The sequence below is a fragment of the Trichomycterus rosablanca genome, chromosome 11 (assembly GCF_030014385.1).
Source record: "Trichomycterus rosablanca isolate fTriRos1 chromosome 11, fTriRos1.hap1, whole genome shotgun sequence".
Lineage (NCBI taxonomy): Eukaryota > Metazoa > Chordata > Actinopteri > Siluriformes > Trichomycteridae > Trichomycterus > Trichomycterus rosablanca.
In genome coordinates, this window is record NC_085998.1 from 13359753 (window position 1) to 13382157 (window position 22405).

General features: G+C 36.7%; 1 protein-coding gene across 9 annotated transcripts in view; it reads right to left on the reverse strand.

Annotated features, from left to right (window-relative positions):
- The window catches only part of LOC134323614 (ryanodine receptor 1-like), a 139989-nt gene extending 119996 nt beyond the window's left edge, over positions 1 to 19993 (reverse strand). For 8 of the 9 annotated variants that reach the window (XM_063005187.1, XM_063005184.1, XM_063005188.1 and 5 more), the window contains exon 1: positions 11345 to 11606. In XM_063005187.1, coding sequence (XP_062861257.1) covers positions 11345 to 11389 — 45 coding nt within the window. In that variant the 5' untranslated portion in view covers positions 11390 to 11606. Of the gene's footprint in view, positions 1 to 11344; positions 11607 to 19926 lie in introns of those variants that run through there. The other variant, XM_063005180.1, reaches the window with a different exon arrangement.
- Positions 19994 to 22405: the final 2412 nt, after the last annotated feature.

Here is a 22405-nt window from a genome sequence, read left to right on the forward strand (position 1 = left end):
GTGCTATTTACAGAGAGCCTGTAGGAGAACATACAGGTAAGTTAAGGCCAGTGTTGAACAAATATTGAGCCTGTTTAAGAGTCATAGTACAAAACACGGAATGTGACTCATCAGGTGCTGTGGCTCCGGTAGGTGTTTAAGCACATATGGGCATTTCACCGTTTGAAGTGGCCTCCTATGGTCAGATAAAGGTAGGTGGCAATAAAGAACACTAACAAAAGCCAACTACAAAAGTTCCTGTCTGTTAGGACTGGACAAGATACAATGCTATGAAAAAGTAATTGCTCTCTCATTTATTTAAGGATGATGCTTATTACTGCTGTGAAAAATTCTGCCTCCTTGGTTACTTAATCAAGCTATTTAAAAGGTGTTTTTAAAAAATAGAACTTTGGTCAAACAAATGCAGACATGTCTCTGAATGTGGAATAGGTTCACCAACTGTTTTATATCGCAAGGAATACTGCAATCACAGGCAACAGGCTTCGGCTTCACCACAACCCAGATGAGTGAGATGAAAGTGGTACAAATGACTGTAATGTAAAATAGTTCAAATCTCAACAATGCTACTGGCAGACTGGGCGACTACAAGAACAATGATTGGCTCATTCATCAGGGTTGGATGCCAAAGGCTATTCCTCATAACTAATGCAATTACGACCTCTAATGGCTGATCAATGGCGTCTGCAAAGAGATGGGGGATAATGGAGATCAGTGTACGAGTCTGTACGCAAGACTGAGCCACATATGAACTCATCTTGTGCAGGTGAAAAGATGCAGTCGGCTAATGCAGACGTGTCGGAGAGGATGTGTGTTAGTCATGGCTCTCAGTCAGGAGTGGAGGTCTGCAGTAGTACAGAGGAAGCAAAATGCAATACTGTAGAATAATTGGACATGACAGGATTGGGAGGAAAATTGGGGAAAATGCAAAAAAAAAAAAAAAAGCCACACCAGTAACAAGTAGGTGTATACAATTAATTACATACAGCATTCACTTTCAACAAATTGGGAATAGCTCTTAGAATAGCATAACTGAGCCACTGTGTAGAAAGCAAGGTACATAAAAACACTGTTTATTGAGTTCAAGTGTGGAGAAGCTCCAGTGGTCTGCACAGAGCGCTGAGCTCAACCTCATTAAACAAATTTTTATCGGAACGTCAATTCCGAGCCAGGTCTTTTCATCCAACATATAATAATAATGAGTCTCTGACTAAATCCACAATAGCTGCAACATCCTTACTAAAAACAAACTTCTAAATGCTTTTGCAGGCCACTATAAACTCGAAGAGGGCCACAATAAAGTCTGATATTGCTGATATTAGTCTTTTTCTTGCCAAGTCTCCAGTCCATGCCTAGAGGGGTCATTTATAAAAGAATATTTACAATGCTTGTGTGTGCCTCAGACTAATACCATCTGAAAAACCATAAAGCTGTGGACAGCCGGCCACACAAGCTTTAACAAAAGGTCACTTCCTCTACAGGTGGACCGCCTGCAGGGCCAGAGTCACGGTGGTATTTATGAGGGACGGATTTATTGCTCTGTCGCACAACTCAGATTTTAGCTCTCTATAAGCAATCACCCAAAAATTATGAACTAAAACAGCCAGCAATTGTTTGCAAATTGAAATTAAAACAAAACTGTGGATTGGCTGCTCTAAATTCCCTCTAGGTGTAAGTTAGTAAGTTAATGGGTGACCATGCGAATAGAAGTTCATTAGAATAAAGCAGCTATTTAAAATAAGTGACTCTTAACATAAATAAGTGGATGAATAACTTCTTTAAAAAATACATTTAATTTAAATATGCTGTTTGTTTTTAGACTATGACATGAATATTGCAGTATCCTACTTGAGGTACCTTTTTTAGTGTAACAATAGTGAGACAGTAAGATGGTAAGATTAAATGATTTAAAGCTTCATGGTTTTACAAATTCACAAATTTAGCACCTCCAGGTTTATGAAGTAGTGAACGCCTGGCCACAGAGGCATCATGTGTAGCCCCACGCCTGTGATGTTATAGAGAATGAACCCAATTGCAGAATACTTAACCAAGGTAGATTAATACAGTGGCTGAAGAGCCACAAAAAGAGAAAAATATTAACAAATGGCCAAAAGAAAATAACCAAAAAAACAAGCAAACCATAAAATGATCACCAAGAAAGATAAGGAAGAAAAGGAAGGCATTCACCCCACATAACTATAACTACACCCAGTAGCCATGTGGTCGCCCTACAAGGGTTATTATCTTTAAAGACCCCAGTGATCGCCAGACCTCAAAGAAAACACAGAGAGAGAGACCACAGAGGAACTGGGTTGTCGTTAGGGGCAGCTACTCAATCCCGACACATTTAACAAACTGTTTTATTATTTCTATATATTTAGGTAGATAGATAGATAGATAGATAGATAGATAGATAGATAGATAGATAGATAGATAGATAGATAGATAGATAGATAGATAGATAGATAGATAGATAGATAGATAGATAGATAGATAGATAGATAGATCTGTGTAGTGGGCCAATGTACTGACTAAGTCATTCATTTAAGTAAGTAAATGAGTTAATGTCTGGTCTAGTGTCTAGTGTGTATTAATTGAAAGGTTAAGGGTTTGAATCTTAGCTCTGCCACACAGCAACTGTTGGGCCCTTGAGCAAGGCCCTTAACCCTCTTGGCCCTAGATGCGCCGTACAAATGGGCACTTCCAAAAGGGCTGGGATATGCGAAAAAATACAACTGTTTATGTACATATGACTAACAAAGGCATTCTATTCTATACTGTAAGTGCCCTGTCCAGAGTGTATTGTTTCCACTGTTTTCAGGTACGCTGCAGACCCACCTTCACACTGATCATCACCAGGGGTGTAAAATGATAGTAATTTATAAGGATAAGAACAGTCAATTTAAAAAAAGAAGGGACAAATATCTCCCAAAATGCACACTGTCGTCAGAAAGTACATACATACACCATCATATCACCTAGCTAGATATACTCTTGAGATTGTAGTGTATAATGTGTGTATAGGCAGAGTAAGGAATGGAAATATTTGGCTCAGACTGTATGTGCTGAGCAAAGTGATACTGAGAAAATAGACTCTGGTGTTATGGATGGAGCTCTCAGTTACCCCAGGTAAAAACAGCCTGTTTACCTCCGTTCATTCTAGCCCTCCCGAACAAAATAGCGGCTTAATGCACAGTGCGTTCAATTCCAGACGTCAACAGAGTGTTCGTTATTTGCTAAATATCCTTATTTTACCCTATTTCTTGACACCACCTTCACCTCCTTATAACACCTCTTAACCCTACCCCCCACCCCCATTCTCGCTCTCCCTCACTCCTTGTCTCTATTTCTGTGGCTGCACCTGTCACTTGCATTCCCCCGCATTGCTGACTGGCAGATAGTTTGTAGGCATGCTCACGCCAGCTTAACCCTCCACCCCAAATCATTAAAACTACGTAACTCACTTATTAGATGTTATTAAATCAAAAATACATTTAAGGTTTGCATATGCATGTAAGATCTTGAGATTTTAATTATTTCTGTATTAAATGTTCACACTTTATGCATCTATTCCAGGTTTTGAAAATGTACATTTATTTATTTAAAAAATATACATGTAGTAATAAGGTGTATTGTTCAGGTGGTGCAGAAAGTTCTTTTTGTAAACGGTAGCTCAGTGATTAAGATAATGAACTATTTGTTTGCCACTGTTGCGCCCCTTAGCTCTTAATTTCTGGCATTGCATTCAGTAGTCGCTTTGGATAATAGTGTGTAATAAATGCCATAATGTGGAATTCTAATTCCTTGTTGATAATGATCAACTCCTTTGTGCCCATATTATTCTCTATTAAGTTTGACCGCACTCTGTAAACCGGCTGGGTTGAGCGGCCACATGAACAACGATTGGCCTGATGTTCATATAGGGGTGGGGTAGTAGTAAGCCGGATAGGGTCTCCTCATAACTGATGCAACTACGACCTCTGCTGGCTGATGTGTCTCTCCGTACACAGTGTTGATCCACATTAGCACTCGCCTAGTGCAGGTGAAAAAAATTGCATCCGGCTTCTGCCCACGTGTCAGAGGGGCCGTGGGTTAGCTTCGTTCTCCTCAATCAGAGCGGGGATCGGCATTGGTGGAGAGGAAGCGTGATGCAATCAGGCAATTGGACACACCAAAAGTCGGGAGAAAAGGGGGAGAAAATGCATAAACAAAATACAAAAAAAGTGTCTAAATAAAATTTAACTTTAACCTTACACAGAAATATCACAGAGTATAACCCAATGTTTAAGGTACTTAAAGTCAGATCTCAGTGATGTTTATTTATCTTCTTCGAAGTCACTTCAAAGTAATGTTATGTGGGAGAAATCAGACAAGACTGTAGAACTACTAGAACGAATTACTGCAAAATCTAACAATCACTTAAAAGCAAAGGTAACAAGCTAAAGAAGTTTTAAGACTCAAGTTTAAACTCAAAGAAGCATCAAATTTAAATAAAATAAATAAAATGTGTCACTTATCTAGGCTCAATCAACGACAATCAATACTGTGAACCATTTTGCTCTCAACTAGCACTTAGAAACTAGAACTTTAGAACATTTAAAACAGTTTCTCAATCTGCAGTAATGGAGAATGCAAATAAAACTAAAGCTTTTATGCAACTGTTAAAAATCCTGACCAAGACGTAACATAGTTTGGCAGAAAAAGTAATGACAATACAGAAAGTACACAGCTGATTTTTAATACTTTGCTGGATTACATTTACCAGGGCTTTATTCTGAGTAAATGATATGGATGACTAGCTCGGCAAATTAACAGCAGTTCGCTCTTGTTTATGCATGGAGTTCCAAGCCATTTATGACCGCTTACATTGATTGTACAACGCCTGGCATTTCAGCAGGACACAGCACAGCAGATTGCAATGTTTGGCTTGTCAAAGAGCCAGTACAAAACGGCAATCCAGCCTAATATATATGCATACATTTTAAAGTAAAACATACTTCCAATAATACTTATTTTAAGGTGACAATAATAAATGATTTTCAATAAATCATGATGCACTGTATTATTATTGCAGCCTATAATATCACAGTAACATGTTCTACCTGTAACAAGGGCAACACAGTGGCTATGCAAGAAAGTACTGGGTTAAATCCCTAGGTGGGGCGATCCAGGTCCCTTCTGTGTGGAGTTTGCATGTTCTCCCCATGTCTGAGTGGGTTTCCTCTGGGAGCTCTGGTTTTCTTCACACATTCCAAAAACATGCAAGTGAGGTGAACTGGAGATGCAAAATTGCCCATGACTGTGTTTGACATTAAACTTGTAAACTGATGTAACGAGTAACTACCTGTTCTGTCATGAATGTGACCAAAGTGTGTAAAACATGTTAGGACGTTAAAATCCTAATAAATAAATAATAAATATATCTACTTGTAACAGTGCAGACATTTGGTATAAATGCACCTTTTTGTATGGCAGACTTGGTTAACTGTCCTAGAATTTGGGAATGAGCACTGTTGTTTTGTCCCACATCTCTGTTTCATTGTTTATTCAAAAAACATGAGTTGGACATGTGATGAGGCACCATATGACAACATTAAAGGCAGTGTTAAGTCAGGACTCAGAATACAAGGAAGACCAAGAATAAACTGGATTGGCAACTTCAAGACATGGATTTTATTATCAGGAGCTAGTCTGCAGCACATGACACGAGGCAGGCGGCATTAGAGAAAGTTGACCCATCACTGCAAGCAACCATAAAGAGATGATGGCATGCCATATTTACATGTTTTAGACATGAACAGCTTTTTGTGTGATGTTTTATCAGTTCAATTTATGTGTTCTAGATTTTTTCTGCAAATTAAATAGATGGATAGAAAACCTTTTACGTTATGATGATAACTGGGTTAACATTTTAGTTTTGATTACTCAGTGCTAGCCAGTTAGAGGCTGGAGCTATAAAAGCCATCAGACTAACAGCTGAAATCATCTGTTTATTTAGATCTGATCATGGCAGACTAAATAAATGTCAATGAAACAGATGCTTTAAATCATCCCATCTCTGTGTTTGTCTCTCATTTACAGCACTGTATTTGTAGATTTAATTATCTGGGGGCTTAGCTAAATTAGATCCAAAAGCCTGATGTAAATCACTGCCTTATATGATGAGACATACATTAGTGCAAAATGAATCTATTGTTTGTCAGTGTTTACGCAGTAAGCTATTTTCATCAACTGATATTTCCTTGTATGGGTCTTGGCAGATTCTATTCCACCAGGAAACAAGGCAGAAATACCCTGGACAAGGTGCCACCCCTCTGACATACATTATATGGAAAAAAGTATTGGGACACACCTTTTAATCTTTGAATTCAAGTAAGTCCTATTGCCACGTGTAAAAATCAAGAAGTTAGTTATGTAGTCTGCCTTACACATTTGTCACACATTTGTGACAGAATGTGTTCTAAGGAGCTCACTGAATTGTGTACTACTGTAATAGGATGTCACCACTTCAACAGGTCAGTTCATAAAACCTCTTCTCTCCTAGATATTCCACGATCAACTGTGAGTGGTATTTTTTGAGAAATGGAAGTATTTAGGAACCAAAGCATCTCAGCCACAAAGTGGCAGACTACGTAAGTTACAAAGCGAGATCGCAAAGTGCATAAAAGTCACCAATGCTCTGCTGACTTAATAACTGCAGAGTTGCGCATTAACATCAGTGCAAAAACTGTGACAGGAGCTTCATGGCATCCCTGGCCGAGGATCTGCCTGCAAGCCCTACATCACCAAGCACACCATATGGCCGCAGGAAGCCGAGGGGCAGTGGTAGGTCAGCGTTAAGGTACTGGATGAGTAAACAGAAGGTTGCGGGTTAAATCTGGGCTACCACCAAGTTGGCACTGTTGGACCCCTGAGCAAGAAACTCGTGATGTTTTTAAGATTTCAACAGGATGATATAAATGTGTCGTTTATTTGTTAACCATCCACTAATGACAGTTGGTTATTGGTTAAAAGAAACTGGCAAAATTTGCATCCCAACTTCCAATACATCATGCATATGAAGTATCTGTGGTTGAAGAACCACTGGTGGTAATATCTCTGACACACCTCTACACAGTACAACAGACCTTACTTGTAGCGTACATTAAAAAAGGAATAATGTAAAGTCTACCTAAAGCATGTGATTTCCCAGAAATCAAAGACCAACATGTACATGCAGAATCCTCCTGATAGATTCAGGCAATGCAGAAGTAGGACACTTGCTTTCCCCCTTGAGTGCCTGACTCTCTTATAGTAGCAAACTATAAAAAGAACCCTGAAACCCGAATACCCCAGAAACAATCTCACACATCTATTTGGGTACGACTTAGACATGAGCATAATAGATAGATAGATCTAAAGTTGATAAATAGATATGAAGAAACAAGATTTTTTTATGATGTCAAAAATTGTGCATGTTCATTTGCAACAGCAGCCATCTAACATTAATAAGGCATCTCTATGCCTCTGTCTTTACATCACTTTGCATGCAAGGCTAATGACTTTGCACTGATTCCCTTTTGGGCCACTGTTTAGGTGGGGTTCTCAGCATTGTCGCTACCTTTACCCAGAGTATGATCCATTATTCCTGAAGTAGATCCATAAGCCTGATAATAAAGACACTGAAGATTGTGAAGTACCCAGCCTAAGCTATACCACTCTCTCTGGAAATAACAATGTGGATTAAAGCTCTAACTTGTCTCTATTTGTGTGACTTGTTACATCAAGCCTCACACCATGCAGTGACGGCTGAAAAAAAATTAAGCCCCTTACCCCAGTACATAGATTATGCTATGAAATGTGGTTTGTTTGGTGGGTATGGCTTTGAGATAAATACAGTTAAGTTAATAATAAAGTTAAGTAAATTAAAGACCTAAATCAGACATAAACAATTTAAATATGTCCAGCCGTGCTATCGGCTGAACAGGCGTCTACAGACATAATTGGATATGTCTGGTGGCGTGGGGTTTGGTGTTGGTTGCCCGATGGATTGGCGTCATGGCCGGGGTGTGTTACCGTATTGCCCCCAGTGATTCCAGGTAAGCCAAACCCACCACAACACTGACCAGAATAAAGTGGTGGTTATGAAAATAATTGACATTAAATAATGCCTTATTTGGAATCATTGCAACTCTACTTCAGAAGCATCTTTTCTATGTTTTTGTATCTATTCTAAGTCATACACAGAATTTTACAATTAGAGCTATTACAATTACGATGACAATGCCAGTCAAAATGCCATGACTGCTAAACAACTGATACAACTGATTGTCTTCATTATACACAGCACCCAGTGATCACACAATGATCCACACTAACAAAAGCTACCCGAGTGATGACAGCTCCCCGCTGTGGAGAATCTTTCCTCCAGATGCTTTAAAAAATTTAAATCTAAAGACACTGGGAAAACCACAACAACTGACTATTATTTTGGTGTCAGGTGATAATAATAAGAAGTTGACATTTGCTCTTAATTAGAAATGAATTCTTTGAGATACTGCCATTCCAGACTGGACACTCCTAATTTCTAGAGAGACGCATTGAGTGCTATTATTATTCCTATTGTTACACAGCAACGTTTATCCAAATCAAAGAGAATCCAGACAGGCATGTGTACAGATAATTCCCAAAGACAGATGCAAAACAATTATCTTATTTGTAGTTTATCTGACCAATTCTTAAATAAAAATAAAAATCAATCTGCTACCAAATGAGTACGTCACAAAAAGTGCAAATGCCATTAAAATCTTGTTACCATTAAATTAGCTAAAATTACTCAGAGTCTATAAATGCTATCATATTGTTTGTTTATTAGGATTTTAACGTCATGTTTTACTCTTAGGTTACATTCATGACATTCAAGTTTCATCAGTTCACAAGGTTATAACAAACACAGTCAATTAAGTGTCTCCAGTTCACCTCACTTGCACGTCTCTGGACTGTGGGAGGAAACCGGAGCACCTGGAGGAAACCCACACAGACACGGGGAGAACATGCAAACTCCACTCAGAAAGGACCCAGACCGCCCCACCTGGGGATCAAACCCAGGACCTTCTTGCTGTGAGGCGACAGTGCTACCCACTTAAGTCACCGTGCCAAATGCTGTAATACCTCAGAGTATTTACTGACTAATTTTACTATGTTTTACCTCTAGGTAAAACGTTTATGCAATAATATTAAATGCATCTAGATTTAAACAACGCTGAAATATTCTTCTTAACATTTTGTTAATATCAACTGACTTTTTGCTATAAACTCTTCTAATAAATTCCTAAAGTCCAGTAAATTATACACTTATTATATACAATTATAAAAACTATAACTGTACTTTGGCTTTTAAATGGATTCATTTTAGAAAGAAGTTTATAACATTTAATAGTTGTGGTTTATTGGTTTTGTTTGTTTGTTTATTAGGATTTTAACGTCATGTTTTACACTTTGGTTACATTCATGACAGGAACGGTAGTTACTCATTACACAAGGTTTATTAGTTCACAAGGTTATAACAAACACAGTCATGGACAATTTAGTGTCTCCAGTTCACCTCACTTGCATGTCTTTGGACTGTGGGATGAAACCAGAGCACCTGGAGGAAACCCACACAGACATGGGGAGAACATGCAAACTCCACACAAAAAGGACCCAGACCCAGGACAGTGCTACCCACTGAGCCAGCATGCCGCCCCGGTTTATTGGTTTTAAAGTGCATAATACCATAATTTTAGTGGGGGTAATTTTTGTTTTTTCTCTTATGAATCAATACAATTAACTTTACCTCTGAAACCAGTCAGACATTTTTAGTGGATTGAGTACAATAAAATGGTTCAGATTTTTTTTACTTTTTGCAAAGCCTTTTAATATTATTGAAATTTTATTCCTGCCATTTCTTAACCAGTGACTTTTAAATTTTACTATAGAAAGCATTAAACATTTACTTTTAACACCTAGAGTATTTAAAATAGTGTGTACAGACCCTTATTAAAGAGCAGCACCTCACGGCATAAAGAGTCTGGTTTTGATTCCCCAGCCAGACGGCCGGGGTCCCTTCTGTGTAAAGTTTACACGTTTTCCCTGGGTCTGCATGGGTTTCCTCCGGGTGCCCCGGTGTCCTCCTACAAGTCTATGCAGTCAGGCCAATTGGAGCAACTAGAAATTGCCAAGTGTGAGGGTGTGCATGTGTATGTGCCCTGTGCTGGACTGGTGACCTGGACTGGTGTTTCCTTCCTTTTGCTTAGTGAATCAAACCCACCGCCAGGATAAAGAAATGGTAAAACAAACCATAAAGGAATAAATAAATATTCCAAAGTATAATTTGCAGGCTAATATGACTGGGTGGCTTTGTTCTGGTATTGTAATGCTGTCTGTGCAACCCCCCCCCCCCCGTTCCCAAAACACACCTTGCCTTTGTTTGCAGTGTCATCATTAAACTCATTTACTCCAGTCTGTCCTGAGCGTTATACTATTATTTACCCCCCAAGTAAACTAGTCTGCAAGTTTCAGTACTGAAAGACATGGGGTTATAGAGCAGCTGACACCCCACCCTGCCCCCCAGTGCCCCCACCCCCTTCTGAGTCAACCAAATTGCTTGCTTCATCTTCTACCGCCACTCTATAAGTCTCCTCTTTCCTCTGCTTGGGTAAAAATAGATAACGATGCAAACAGATGTTTCTGCTACTGCCATTCTGCCCTCATGGACTCAAAGCAAAGAAGATTCTGGAACAAATTGTAAGAAGGCTGAAAGAATGAGCCTGTAAAATTTAGGATGCTATAATAAGTCAGAATAGTAGCAAAACTAGTCCATGTACTTTCAAAAGCAGGCCAAAAATAAAGTCATGGTAAAAATAGTCCAGTAGCTTAAAAGAGAAAAAGAACCTTGAAGGAAATGTGTCAGAAGTTACTGAAAGCGCCATTGGTTCTCTTTTCTAAATAGAGCACTTCAAATGGCAAGTTTGACATTTATAAATATCAGCTGGTGAAAGTGCAAGGTGTCAGATGCACAAAGAAACACAAGTATTCTTTCAGAGGCACAAGAAAATGAGAGACACACTGATCAAGGTCTGATTAAAGCCATACAATGTCCCAGCTTGTTATCTGTATATGAGTACTGGTCTCATCCATAACAGGAACAGATCCTTTACTGACTTTTTAAAGTGTTGCTAGAAGGAGGCCCTGTGTGGTGCCATGTCTGACCCAATATCAGTTCCAGAATGTTAACCTTATCACCAATATTCATTATCTGTGCATCACTAAACACTAAAATATGTATACGCCTTGATCAGAATGGCCAGAAGAAATGAGGCTTGCTCACCGTTCGCAGGAACTGGATCTCCTCATCTCCCTCGCCATCAGCCATCCTGCTTCCAGCGGTGGCAACAGCTCCTCAGGAGAAATCACAAAAATCCTTCAGCTTTTCTCCTCAGCGAGACTTTTTTTCTACCTTTCTCTCTCTCTCTCCACTCTCTCATACACACTCTCTTATACACTCGCTCTCTCAGTGCTGTGTGTAGGTGTGTTGGAGGACACCATGTGTCCCGTAGCTCTCACGGTGGTGTAGGAGAGAGTGACAGTCAATTCAGTAATTCCTCCTTCTCTCTCTCTCCTTCTCTCTCTCTCTCTCTCTCAAACCTGTCCATATTTGCGCAAGTATGCCACCCCCTTCTCTAGGCTGGGGACTCCCCCAGGGGCCAGTGGCCTATAAATGCATAAGTGTGAGTCTGGATGTGTGGCTCAGTGGGAGTTTAGGGGATTTTATTAGTGATGGTCAGAAGTAGCCAGCTGATTGCTCAGTAATTATGCTGTGATGTAATTTATTAATAAATACTAGTGAAAGTGTGATTCCATATCATGTGTTTTGTAAGAGCAACATTTACATTTTCGGCATTTAGCAGATGCTTTTATCCAAAGCGACTTACATTACTATGACAGTATACACCGATCAGACATAAAATTAAAACCCCCTCCTTGTTTCTACACTTACTGTCCATTTTATCAGCTCCACTTACCATATAGGAGCACTTTGTAGTTCTACAATTACTGACTGTAGTCCATCTGTTTCTCTGCATGCTTTGTTAGCCCCCTTTCATGCTGTTCTTCAATGGTCAGGACTCTCCCAGGACCACTACAGAGCAGGTATTATTTGGGTGGTGGGTCATTCTCAGCACTGCAGTGACACTGACATGGTGGTGGTGTGTTAGTGTGTGTTGTGCTGGTATGAGTGGATAAGACACAGCAGTGCTGATGGAGTTTTTAAACACCTTACTGTCACTGCTGGACTGAGAATAGCCCACCAACCAAAAATATATAAAGCCAACAGTGCCCACCTAAATAATACCTGCTCTGTGGTGGTCCTGTGGGGGTCCTGACCATTGAAGAACAGGGTCAAAGCAGGCTAAAACTGTATGTAGAGAAACAGATGGACTACAGTCAGTAATTGTAGAACTTCAAAGTGCTTCTATATGGTAAGTGGAGCTGATAAAATGGACAGTGAGTGTAGAAACAAGGAGGTGGTTTTAATGTTAAGGCTGATCAGTGTATATTGTCTAAGCAATTGAGGGTTAAGGGCCTTGCTCAAGGGCCCAACAGTGACAACCTGGCAGTGGCTTGAACCAGCAACTGAGTAACCAGCGATTACTAGTCCAATATCTTAATCGCTGGGCTACAACTGTACTGGAACACTATTTAATTTATGTTTCAACCACAACAACTGCTAACAGGTGTAATAAATCAATTATATACAGGTATATACAGATATGCATCCAACTTCACAGCAATAGTTTAGAAAAGGCCCTAATATGTTCCATTACGTGTCCTCCAGTGGACTGCACAGAGCCTCGACCTCAGCACCACTGAACAGCTTTGGAATGACCTGGAACATCAATTGAGGCTTTCTTGGCCAACATCAATGCTCAGCTATATAAAAATATATCAGCACTCTATAAATCAGTACTTTATTGCATAGCAAGAAGGAAGCCACTATGGAGTAGCCAAACACACATATGACTTATGAAGTTTGCCAAGTAGAAGAAGAATCTGGTCTGGGTATCTGGTTAAATTAGATTGAAACTCCTTGGGCAAAGCACACGCAGCACCCAGCTAATACTTCCCCCAGGGTAGTACATGGTGGTGGTGGCACCATAGTGTGGCAGTGCTTTTCCGTGCCAGGGAAACTGGTACAAATTTGGAAACAGAGACTTGCAGGCAAATACAGGAACATCTTTGAAGAAAAGCTCAAAATAGGGAACAGTTTACTTTTCAACACAACAATGGCCCAAAGCATACAGCCAAAACAACACTTGAATGGCCTCAAGGAAAGACACACAGCCCATCAAAGATCAGTGGAGAGACCTAATGTAACCCTGTTATAAATATCTATAGTTCAGAAAGAGAATCTCTCAAATCATCAGATTTAAACAATATTAAGGCATTAAGGACTGAGTGCAGACTGTAAAGTAAATCTCCAGATCCTTTATTCCTTAAAAAATGGAAGTTTCTCCTAGTGCTGGGCAGTATGATGGTACATTCAGTATACCGTCTTTAATACCATATGGATTTTTCAAATACCGCCATACCGTAGCACAGTTAATACAACAGCTGTAGGCTTCAGTAGGCAATGAATCATATAATATTGTTCACCGCTAAAAGTGCTATGGAGCGCTGTGCAGATTAGATACAGCTCATAACAGCATTAGCATAACAGTGTTAACAGATGAGAGAGGCTTCCTTGACATGATGAAAAAATGAACAAAAACAGATGGAGAATGAAGAGAGGAAGACCAAATATGCACCAGAAGAACCTGCCAAAAAAATGGCATAGACTAAAACACTATATACTGCACGGTTTGTTGAGCCATGGCTATTGCAAACAACGACATTACGAACACAGTAACAATCCACATTTGCAAGGACATGATTCCTCTATAGACAGTCGAGAAAGAAGCTTTCAAAGCAATAATTAAAACAGTGGATTCCAGTTATGTCCTACCGGGTGAAAATACTTCATACTTTTCAACAGCACAGCTTAAAGTTCTCAGAACCTTCACTTTATGGTGAAATTAAAATGTTTTGTATTCTATGTACTTGTGACAGCAGAATAAGAGACATACAAAAAACACATTGTGATATACAATGATACCGTCAGAATCTTTAAAAAAATGTGATACAAATTTTGTCACACTGCCCAGCCCTACTTTCTTCTTTAAACATTAGGATTACCATCATATTCTTGTCATATTTTTTATTGTATAGCACTTGTTAGTATATTGTATTACATTTGTTAGTATATTGTGTAGCACTTGTTAGTATATTGTGTAGCACTTGTTAGTATAGTGTGTAGCACTTGTTAGTATATTGTATAGCACTTGTTGTGTAGCACTTGTTAGTATATTGTGTAGCACTTGTTAGTATATTGTATAGCACTTGTTGTGTAGCACTTGTTAGTATATTGTGTAGCACTTGTTAGTATATTATGTAGCACTTGTTAGTATATTGTGTAGCACTTGTTAGTATGTTGTGTAGCACTTGTTAGTATATTGTATAGCACTTGTTGTGTAGCACTTGTTAGTATATTGTGTAGCACTTGTTAGTATATTGTATTACATTTGTTAGTATATTGTATAGCACTTGTTAGTATATTGTGTAGCACTTGTTAGTATAGTGTGTAGCACTTGTTAGTATATTGTATAGCACTTGTTGTGTAGCACTTGTTAGTATATTGTGTAGCACTTGTTAGTATATTGTATAGCACTTGTTAGTATATTGTATAGCACTTGTTGTGTAGCACTTGTTAGTATATTGTGTAGCACTTGTTAGTATATTGTATAGCACTTGTTAGTATATTGTGTAGCACTTGTTAGTATATTGTGTAGCACTTGTTAGTATATTATATAGCATGTTAGTATATTGTGTAGCACTTGTTAGTATATTGTATAGCACTTGTTAGTATATTGTATAGCACTTGTTGTGTAGCACTTGTTAGTATATTGTGTAGCACTTGTTAGTATATTGTATAGCACTTGTTAGTATATTGTGTAGCACTTGTTAGTATATTGTGTAGCACTTGTTAGTATATTATATAGCATGTTAGTATATTGTGTAGCACTTGTTAGTATATTGTATAGCACTTGTTAGTATATTGTGTAGCACTTGTTAGTATATTGTGTAGCACTTGTTAGTATATTATATAGCATGTTAGTATATTGTGTAGCACTTGTTAGTATATTGTGTGGCACTTGTTAGTATATTGTGTAGCACTTGTTAGTATATTGTGTAGCACTTGTTAGTATATTATATAGCATGTTAGTATATTGTGTAGCACTTGTTAGTATATTGTGTGGCACTTGTTAGTATATTGTATAGCACTTGTTAGTATATTGTATAGCACTTGTTAGTATATTGTATAGCACTTGTTAGTATATTGTGTAGCACTTGTTAGTATATTGTGTAGCATGTTAGTATATTGTATAGCACTTGTTAGTATATTGTGTAGCACTTGTTAGTATATTGTGTAGCACTTGTTAATATATTGTATAGCATGTTAGTATATTGTATAGCATGTTAGTATATTGTATAGCACTTGTTAGTATATTGTACAGCACTTGTTAGTATATTGTGTAGCACTTGTTAGTATATTGTATAGCACTTGTTAGTATATTGTACAGCACTTGTTAGTATATTGTATAGCACTTGTTAGTATATTGTATAGCACTTGTTACTATATTGTTTAGCACTTGTTAGTATATTGTATAGCAGGTTAGTACGTATATTGTTTAGCACTTGTTAGTATATTGTATAGCACTTGTTAGTATATTGTATAGCATGTTAGTATATTGTATAGCACTTCTTAGTATATTGTGTAGCACTTGTTAGTATATTGTTTAGCACTTGTTAGTATATTGTATAGCATGTTAGTATATTGTATAGCACTTGTTAGTATATTGTATAGCATGTTAGTATATTGTATAGCACTTGTTAGTATATTGTGTAGCACTTGTTAGTATATTGTATAGCATGTTAGTATATTGTGTAGCACTTGTTAGTATATTGTATAGCACTTGTTAGTATATTGTATAGCACTTGTTAGTATATTGTGTAGCACTTGTTAGTATATTGTATAGCACTTGTTAGTATATTGTTTAGCACTTGTTAGTATATTGTATAGCAGGTTAGTACGTATATTGTTTAGCACTTGTTAGTAAATTGTATAGCACTTGTTAGTATATTGTATAGCATGTTAGTATATTGTATAGCACTTCTTAGTATATTGTGTAGCACTTGTTAGTATATTGTGTATTACTTGTTAGTATTTTGTATAGCATGTTAGTATATTGTATAGCACTTGTTAGTATATTGTGTAGCACTTGTTAGTATATTGTATAGCACTTGTTAGTATATTGTGTATTACTTGTTAGTATTTTGTATAGCATGTTAGCATGTTAGTATATTGTGTAGCACTTGTTAGTATATTGTGTAGCACTTGTTAGTATATTGTTTAGCACTTGTTAGTATATTGTATAGCATGTTAGTATATTGTGTAGCACTTGTTAGTATATTGTATAGCATGTTAGCATGTTAGTATATTGTGTAGCACTTGTTAGTATATTGTGTATTAACTGTTAGTATTTTGTATAGCATGTTAGTATATTGTATAGCACTTGTTAGTATATTGTATAGCACTTGTTAGTATATTGTATAGCACTTGTTAGTATATTGTGTAGCACTTGTTAGTATATTGTGTAGCACTTGTTAGTATATTGTATAGCATGTTAGTATATTGTATAGCACTTGTTAGTATATTGTATAGCATGTTAGTATATTGTGTAGCACTTGTTACTATATTGTGTAGCACTTGTTAGTATATTGTATAGCGTGTTAGTATATTGTATAGCACTTGTTAGTATATTGTATAACATGTTAGTATATTGTGTAGCACTTGTTAGTATATTGTATAGCATGTTAGTATATTGTGTAGCACTTGTTAGTATATTGTGTATTACTTGTTAGTATTTTGTATAGCATGTTAGTATATTGTATAGCACTTGTGAGTATATTGTATAGCACTTGTTAGTATATTGTATAGCACTTGTTAGTATATTGTATAGCACTTGTTAGTATATTGTATAGCATGTTAGTATATTGTGTAGCACTTGTTAGTATATTGTATAGCATGTTAGTATATTGTGTAGCACTTGTTAGTATATTGTGTATTACTTGTTAGTATTTTGTATAGCATGTTAGTATATTGTATAGCACTTGTTAGTATATTGTATAGCACTTGTTAGTATATTGTATAGCACATGTTAGTATATTGTTTAGCACTTGTTAGTATATTGTATAGCATGTTAGTATATTGTATAGCACTTGTTAGTATATTGTATAGCACTTGTTAGTATATTGTATAGCACTTGTTAGTATATTGTTTAGCACTTGTTAGTATATTGTATAGCATGTTAGTATATTGTGTAGCACTTGTTAGTATATTGTATAGCATGTTAGTATATTGTATAGCACTTGTTAGTATATTGTATAGCATGTTAGTATATTGTATAGCACTTGTTAGTATATTGTATAGCATGTTAGTATATTGTGTAGCACTTGTTACTATATTGTGTAGCACTTGTAAGTATATTGTATAGCATGTTAGTATATTGTATAGCACTTGTTAGTATATTGTTTAGCACTTGTTAGTATATTGTGTAGCACTTGTTAGTATATTGTATAGCACTTGTTAGTATATTGTATAGCACTTGTTAGTATATTGTATAGCACTCGTTAGTATATTGTGTATCACTTGTTAGTATATTGTATAGCACTTGTTAGTATATTGTGTAGCACTTGTTAGTATATTGTATAGCATGTTAGTATATTGTATAGCATGTTAGTATATTGTATAGCACTTGTTAGTATATTGTGTATCACTTGTTAGTATATTGTATAGCACTTGTTAGTATATTGTATAGCACTTGTTAGTATATTGTGTATCACTTGTTAGTATATTGTATAGCACTTGTTAGTATATTGTATAGCACTTGTTAGTATATTGTATAGCACTCGTTAGTATATTGTGTATCACTTGTTAGTATATTGTATAGCACTTGTTAGTATATTGTGTAGCACTTGTTAGTATATTGTATAGCATGTTAGTATATTGTATAGCACTTGTTAGTATATTGTGTATCACTTGTTAGTATATTGTATAGCACTTGTTAGTATATTGTTTAGCACTTGTTAGTATATTGTGTAGCACTTGTTAGTATATTGTATAGCACTTGTTAGTATATTGTATAGCACTTGTTAGTATATTGTATAGCACTCGTTAGTATATTGTGTATCACTTGTTAGTATATTGTGTAGCACTTGTTAGTATATTGTGTAGCACTTGTTAGTATATTGTATAGCATGTTAGTATATTGTATAGCACTTGTTAGTATATTGTGTATCACTTGTTAGTATATTGTATAGCACTTGTTAGTATATTGTATAGCATGTTAGTATATTGTATAGCACTCGTTAGTATATTGTGTATCACTTGTTAGTATATTGTGTAGCACTTGTTAGTATATTGTGTAGCACTTGTTAGTATATTGTATAGCATGTTAGTATATTGTATAGCACTCGTTAGTATATTGTGTATCACTTGTTAGTATATTGTGTAGCACTTGTTAGTATATTGTGTAGCACTTGTTAGTATATTGTGTATCACTTGTTAGTATATTGTGTATCACTTGTTAGTATATTGTATAGCACTTGTTAGTATATTGTGTATCACTTGTTAGTATATTGTGTAGCACTTGTTAGTATATTGTATAGCATGTTAGTATATTGTATAGCACTCGTTAGTATATTGTGTATCACTTGTTAGTATATTGTGTAGCACTTGTTAGTATATTGTGTAGCACTTGTTAGTATATTGTATAGCATGTTAGTATATTGTATAGCACTTGTTAGTATATTGTGTATCACTTGTTAGTATATTGTATAGCACTTGTTAGTATATTGTATAGCATGTTAGTATATTGTGTAGCACTTGTTAGTATATTGTATAGCACTTGTTAGTATATTGTGTATCACTTGTTAGTATATTGTGTAGCACTTGTTAGTATATTGTATAGCATGTTAGTATATTGTATAGCACTCGTTAGTATATTGTGTATCACTTGTTAGTATATTGTGTAGCACTTGTTAGTATATTGTGTAGCACTTGTTAGTATATTGTATAGCATGTTAGTATATTGTATAGCACTTGTTAGTATATTGTGTATCACTTGTTAGTATATTGTATAGCACTTGTTAGTATATTGTATAGCATGTTAGTATATTGTGTAGCACTTGTTAGTATATTGTGTAGCACTTGTTAGTATATTGTATAGCATGTTAGTATATTGTATAGCACTTGTTAGTATATTGTGTATCACTTGTTAGTATATTGTATAGCACTTGTTAGTATATTGTATAGCATGTTAGTATATTGTATAGCACTTGTTAGTATATTGTGTAGCACTTGTTAGTATATTGTATAGCACTTGTTAGTATATTGTATAGCACTTGTTAGTATATTGTATAGCATGTTAGTATATTGTGTAGCACTTGTTAGTATATTTTATATCGTATATATGAATAAGTAGGTGGACTATGTGGACAACAATAGCATTGCCAGGATTAATTTAGAAAAGACTTAGACATTAGAAAAAGGCTACACTAAGAAATTGCTTAGCTATATAACAAATATTAAAATGTGAACGATTTTCTTGCATGCATACACTCGCACGCGCGCACACAGTGTGCGCGCGTGCGAGTGTATGCATGCAAGAAAATCGTTCACATTAATGCTTTTATAATAACATACAAATATCAAACACACAAACACACACAAACAGTTGTTAGTACGCATTTCACCTGCACAATCTCCATCTAAGTATCCTCTCTCGTGACCATCCCTCCTGCGGGTGCGAACCAGCTGAAACAGCACCCTCAAATTTTTAAAGGCTCCACTAGGCACCCCAGACATCAACTTCACAGAGCATGCTCAGAATATTACATCAACTCTTGTAGTTTTTAGAGGAATGCTGGGAAATGAATTTTTTCACCTTTAAGTACAGAGTAAAGTTTTAATAGTAATTATTAAGAATGTCCAGTAGATGGCAGTGTTTCAACACTGCAAAAAATAGGCCATTTTTCTTGTAAAGCACCAATAAGAAGTGTGTACGTAGAACAGATGTGAATGCGTTAACACATCTGGATTGTTATGTTATGTTTTTAGGCAGATGTTTGGAACAAATCTGTTAAAGAACATACACAGATCAGCCATAACATTAAAACCACCTCCTGGTTTCTACACTCACTGTCCATTTCATCAGCTCCACTTACCATATAGAAGCACTTTGTAGTTCTACAATTATTGACTGTAGTCCATCTGTTTCTCTACATACCTTTTTAGCCTGTTTTCACCCTGTTCTTCAATGGTCAGGACCACCACATTATTTAGGTGCTGGATGATTCTTAGCACTGCAGTGACAATGACATGGTGGTGGTGTGTTAGTGTGTGTTGTGCTGGTATGAGTGGATCAGACACTGCTGGAGTTTTTAAATACCACGTCCACTCCACTTTTACCTAGTTGGTCCATTTTGTAGATGTAAAGTCAGAGACGATCACTCATCTATTGCTGCTGTTTGAGTTGGTCATCTTCTAGACCTTCATCAGTGGTCACAGGACGCTGCCCACGGATCACTGTTGGCTAATTATTTTTGGGTGGTGGACTATTCTCAGTCCAGCAGTGACAGTGAGGTGTTTAAAAACTCAATCAGCACTGCTGTGTCTGATCCACTCATACCAGCACAACACACACTAACACACAACCACCATGTCAGTGTCACTGCAGTGCTGAGAATGATCCACTACCCAAATAATACCTGCTCTGTAGTGGTCCTGTGGGGGTCCTGACCATTGAAGAACAGGGTAAAAGCAGGTTTAAAAAAAAGTATGTGTAGAAATAGATGGACAGTCAGTAATTGTAGAACTACAAAGTGCTTCTATATGGTAAGTGGAGCTGATAAAATGGACAGTGAGTGTAGAAACAAGGAGGTGGTTTTAATGTTATGCCTTATCAGTGTATCTGTTGCAAGATGGTTTGGACGCTTCCCAATAAGTATTCACCATATTTGTCCAGTAAAATCCATTTGATGTCAAAATTCAAGGTATCCATTGATATAAATTGTACTTTCTGTGGCTGCTTTTTGTAGTTTTTTATCTGTTTTGGCTCTGTGACCACACTCGAAGACTATGGCAAAATATTTGTAGCTTTATCTTGGACTTTATTCATAGTGAACTTAAACCATCTTAAAATATTTTACAGTGTTACCTTGTAACTCGACGTCCCCTAAACTTGAAATCTTTGAAACTCTACATCCTTTGTCGAGAAATTTGTACTTTTAAACTTGACTTTTACCTGAAACTCAAGTGTGTGCGACTGTAGCTTTGTTCACGTTTATGTTGTCTGTTTTACTTCAAATAAATGAGCATTTCAAAAATCCAGAAAAAGTTATTTTAAAGGTAAAGATAATGCTTTGCTATCATTGCAAAATGAACGCGCACAGTAAACAACAGCACCGCGACCCAGATTAACCACACAGCAGCATAAAATCATAACTGGTGCAGTTTCTCTTCTTCAAATTGAGACCAAATCTATACGTGTGTTGTTTTATTAGAGATATAATACACTTGTTGTTACTTCTTGGTGGCCATTTTGTATGTTTCCAGAATATTCCCAGAAAAATAAATCCATTACCAACTGTGTTTGTCCACCAACCACCTTAACCCGTAATTCGTTACCTAAGCTATCATTTATACTTCTACAACCAATAAAGGGAGAGTTTATCATTGCCAGCTCACCTAAATGACCCACATTGGAGAAATCCCACAAACATTAGCATATCTTGCTTTGGATTAGAGGAACTGAAATTCCGCCTTAAATCTGAATTCAGAAGCTCTGATTGGTTTATACAGCTATTTTCCAAGGCCCTTGAACCACGGAATCTCTGAATCAAATGCATACTGATCCACAGAATTGTTTACGCATGATGCCATAATGAAATAGAGTGAGCAAAACGAATGAATCTTTACCATAGATAAGAGCACAGCTCCCTGATCTAATTCGATTCCAATGAATAAATAGTTTAAAAAGAATCGTTTCTGACTTGACTCAGTGATTCAGTTTGCTTTTTCACAGACTAATGCCAAGTTCACACTACACGACTCTTCAAGTCGTCAGGTCGCTGTACAGTTTACACTACACAACTGGATCTTTTGTAATCGGGAGTCTTTTAAGTCGGTGTGTATTTCACACTACACGACTGATCGGTGATAGGGGGTTTCACA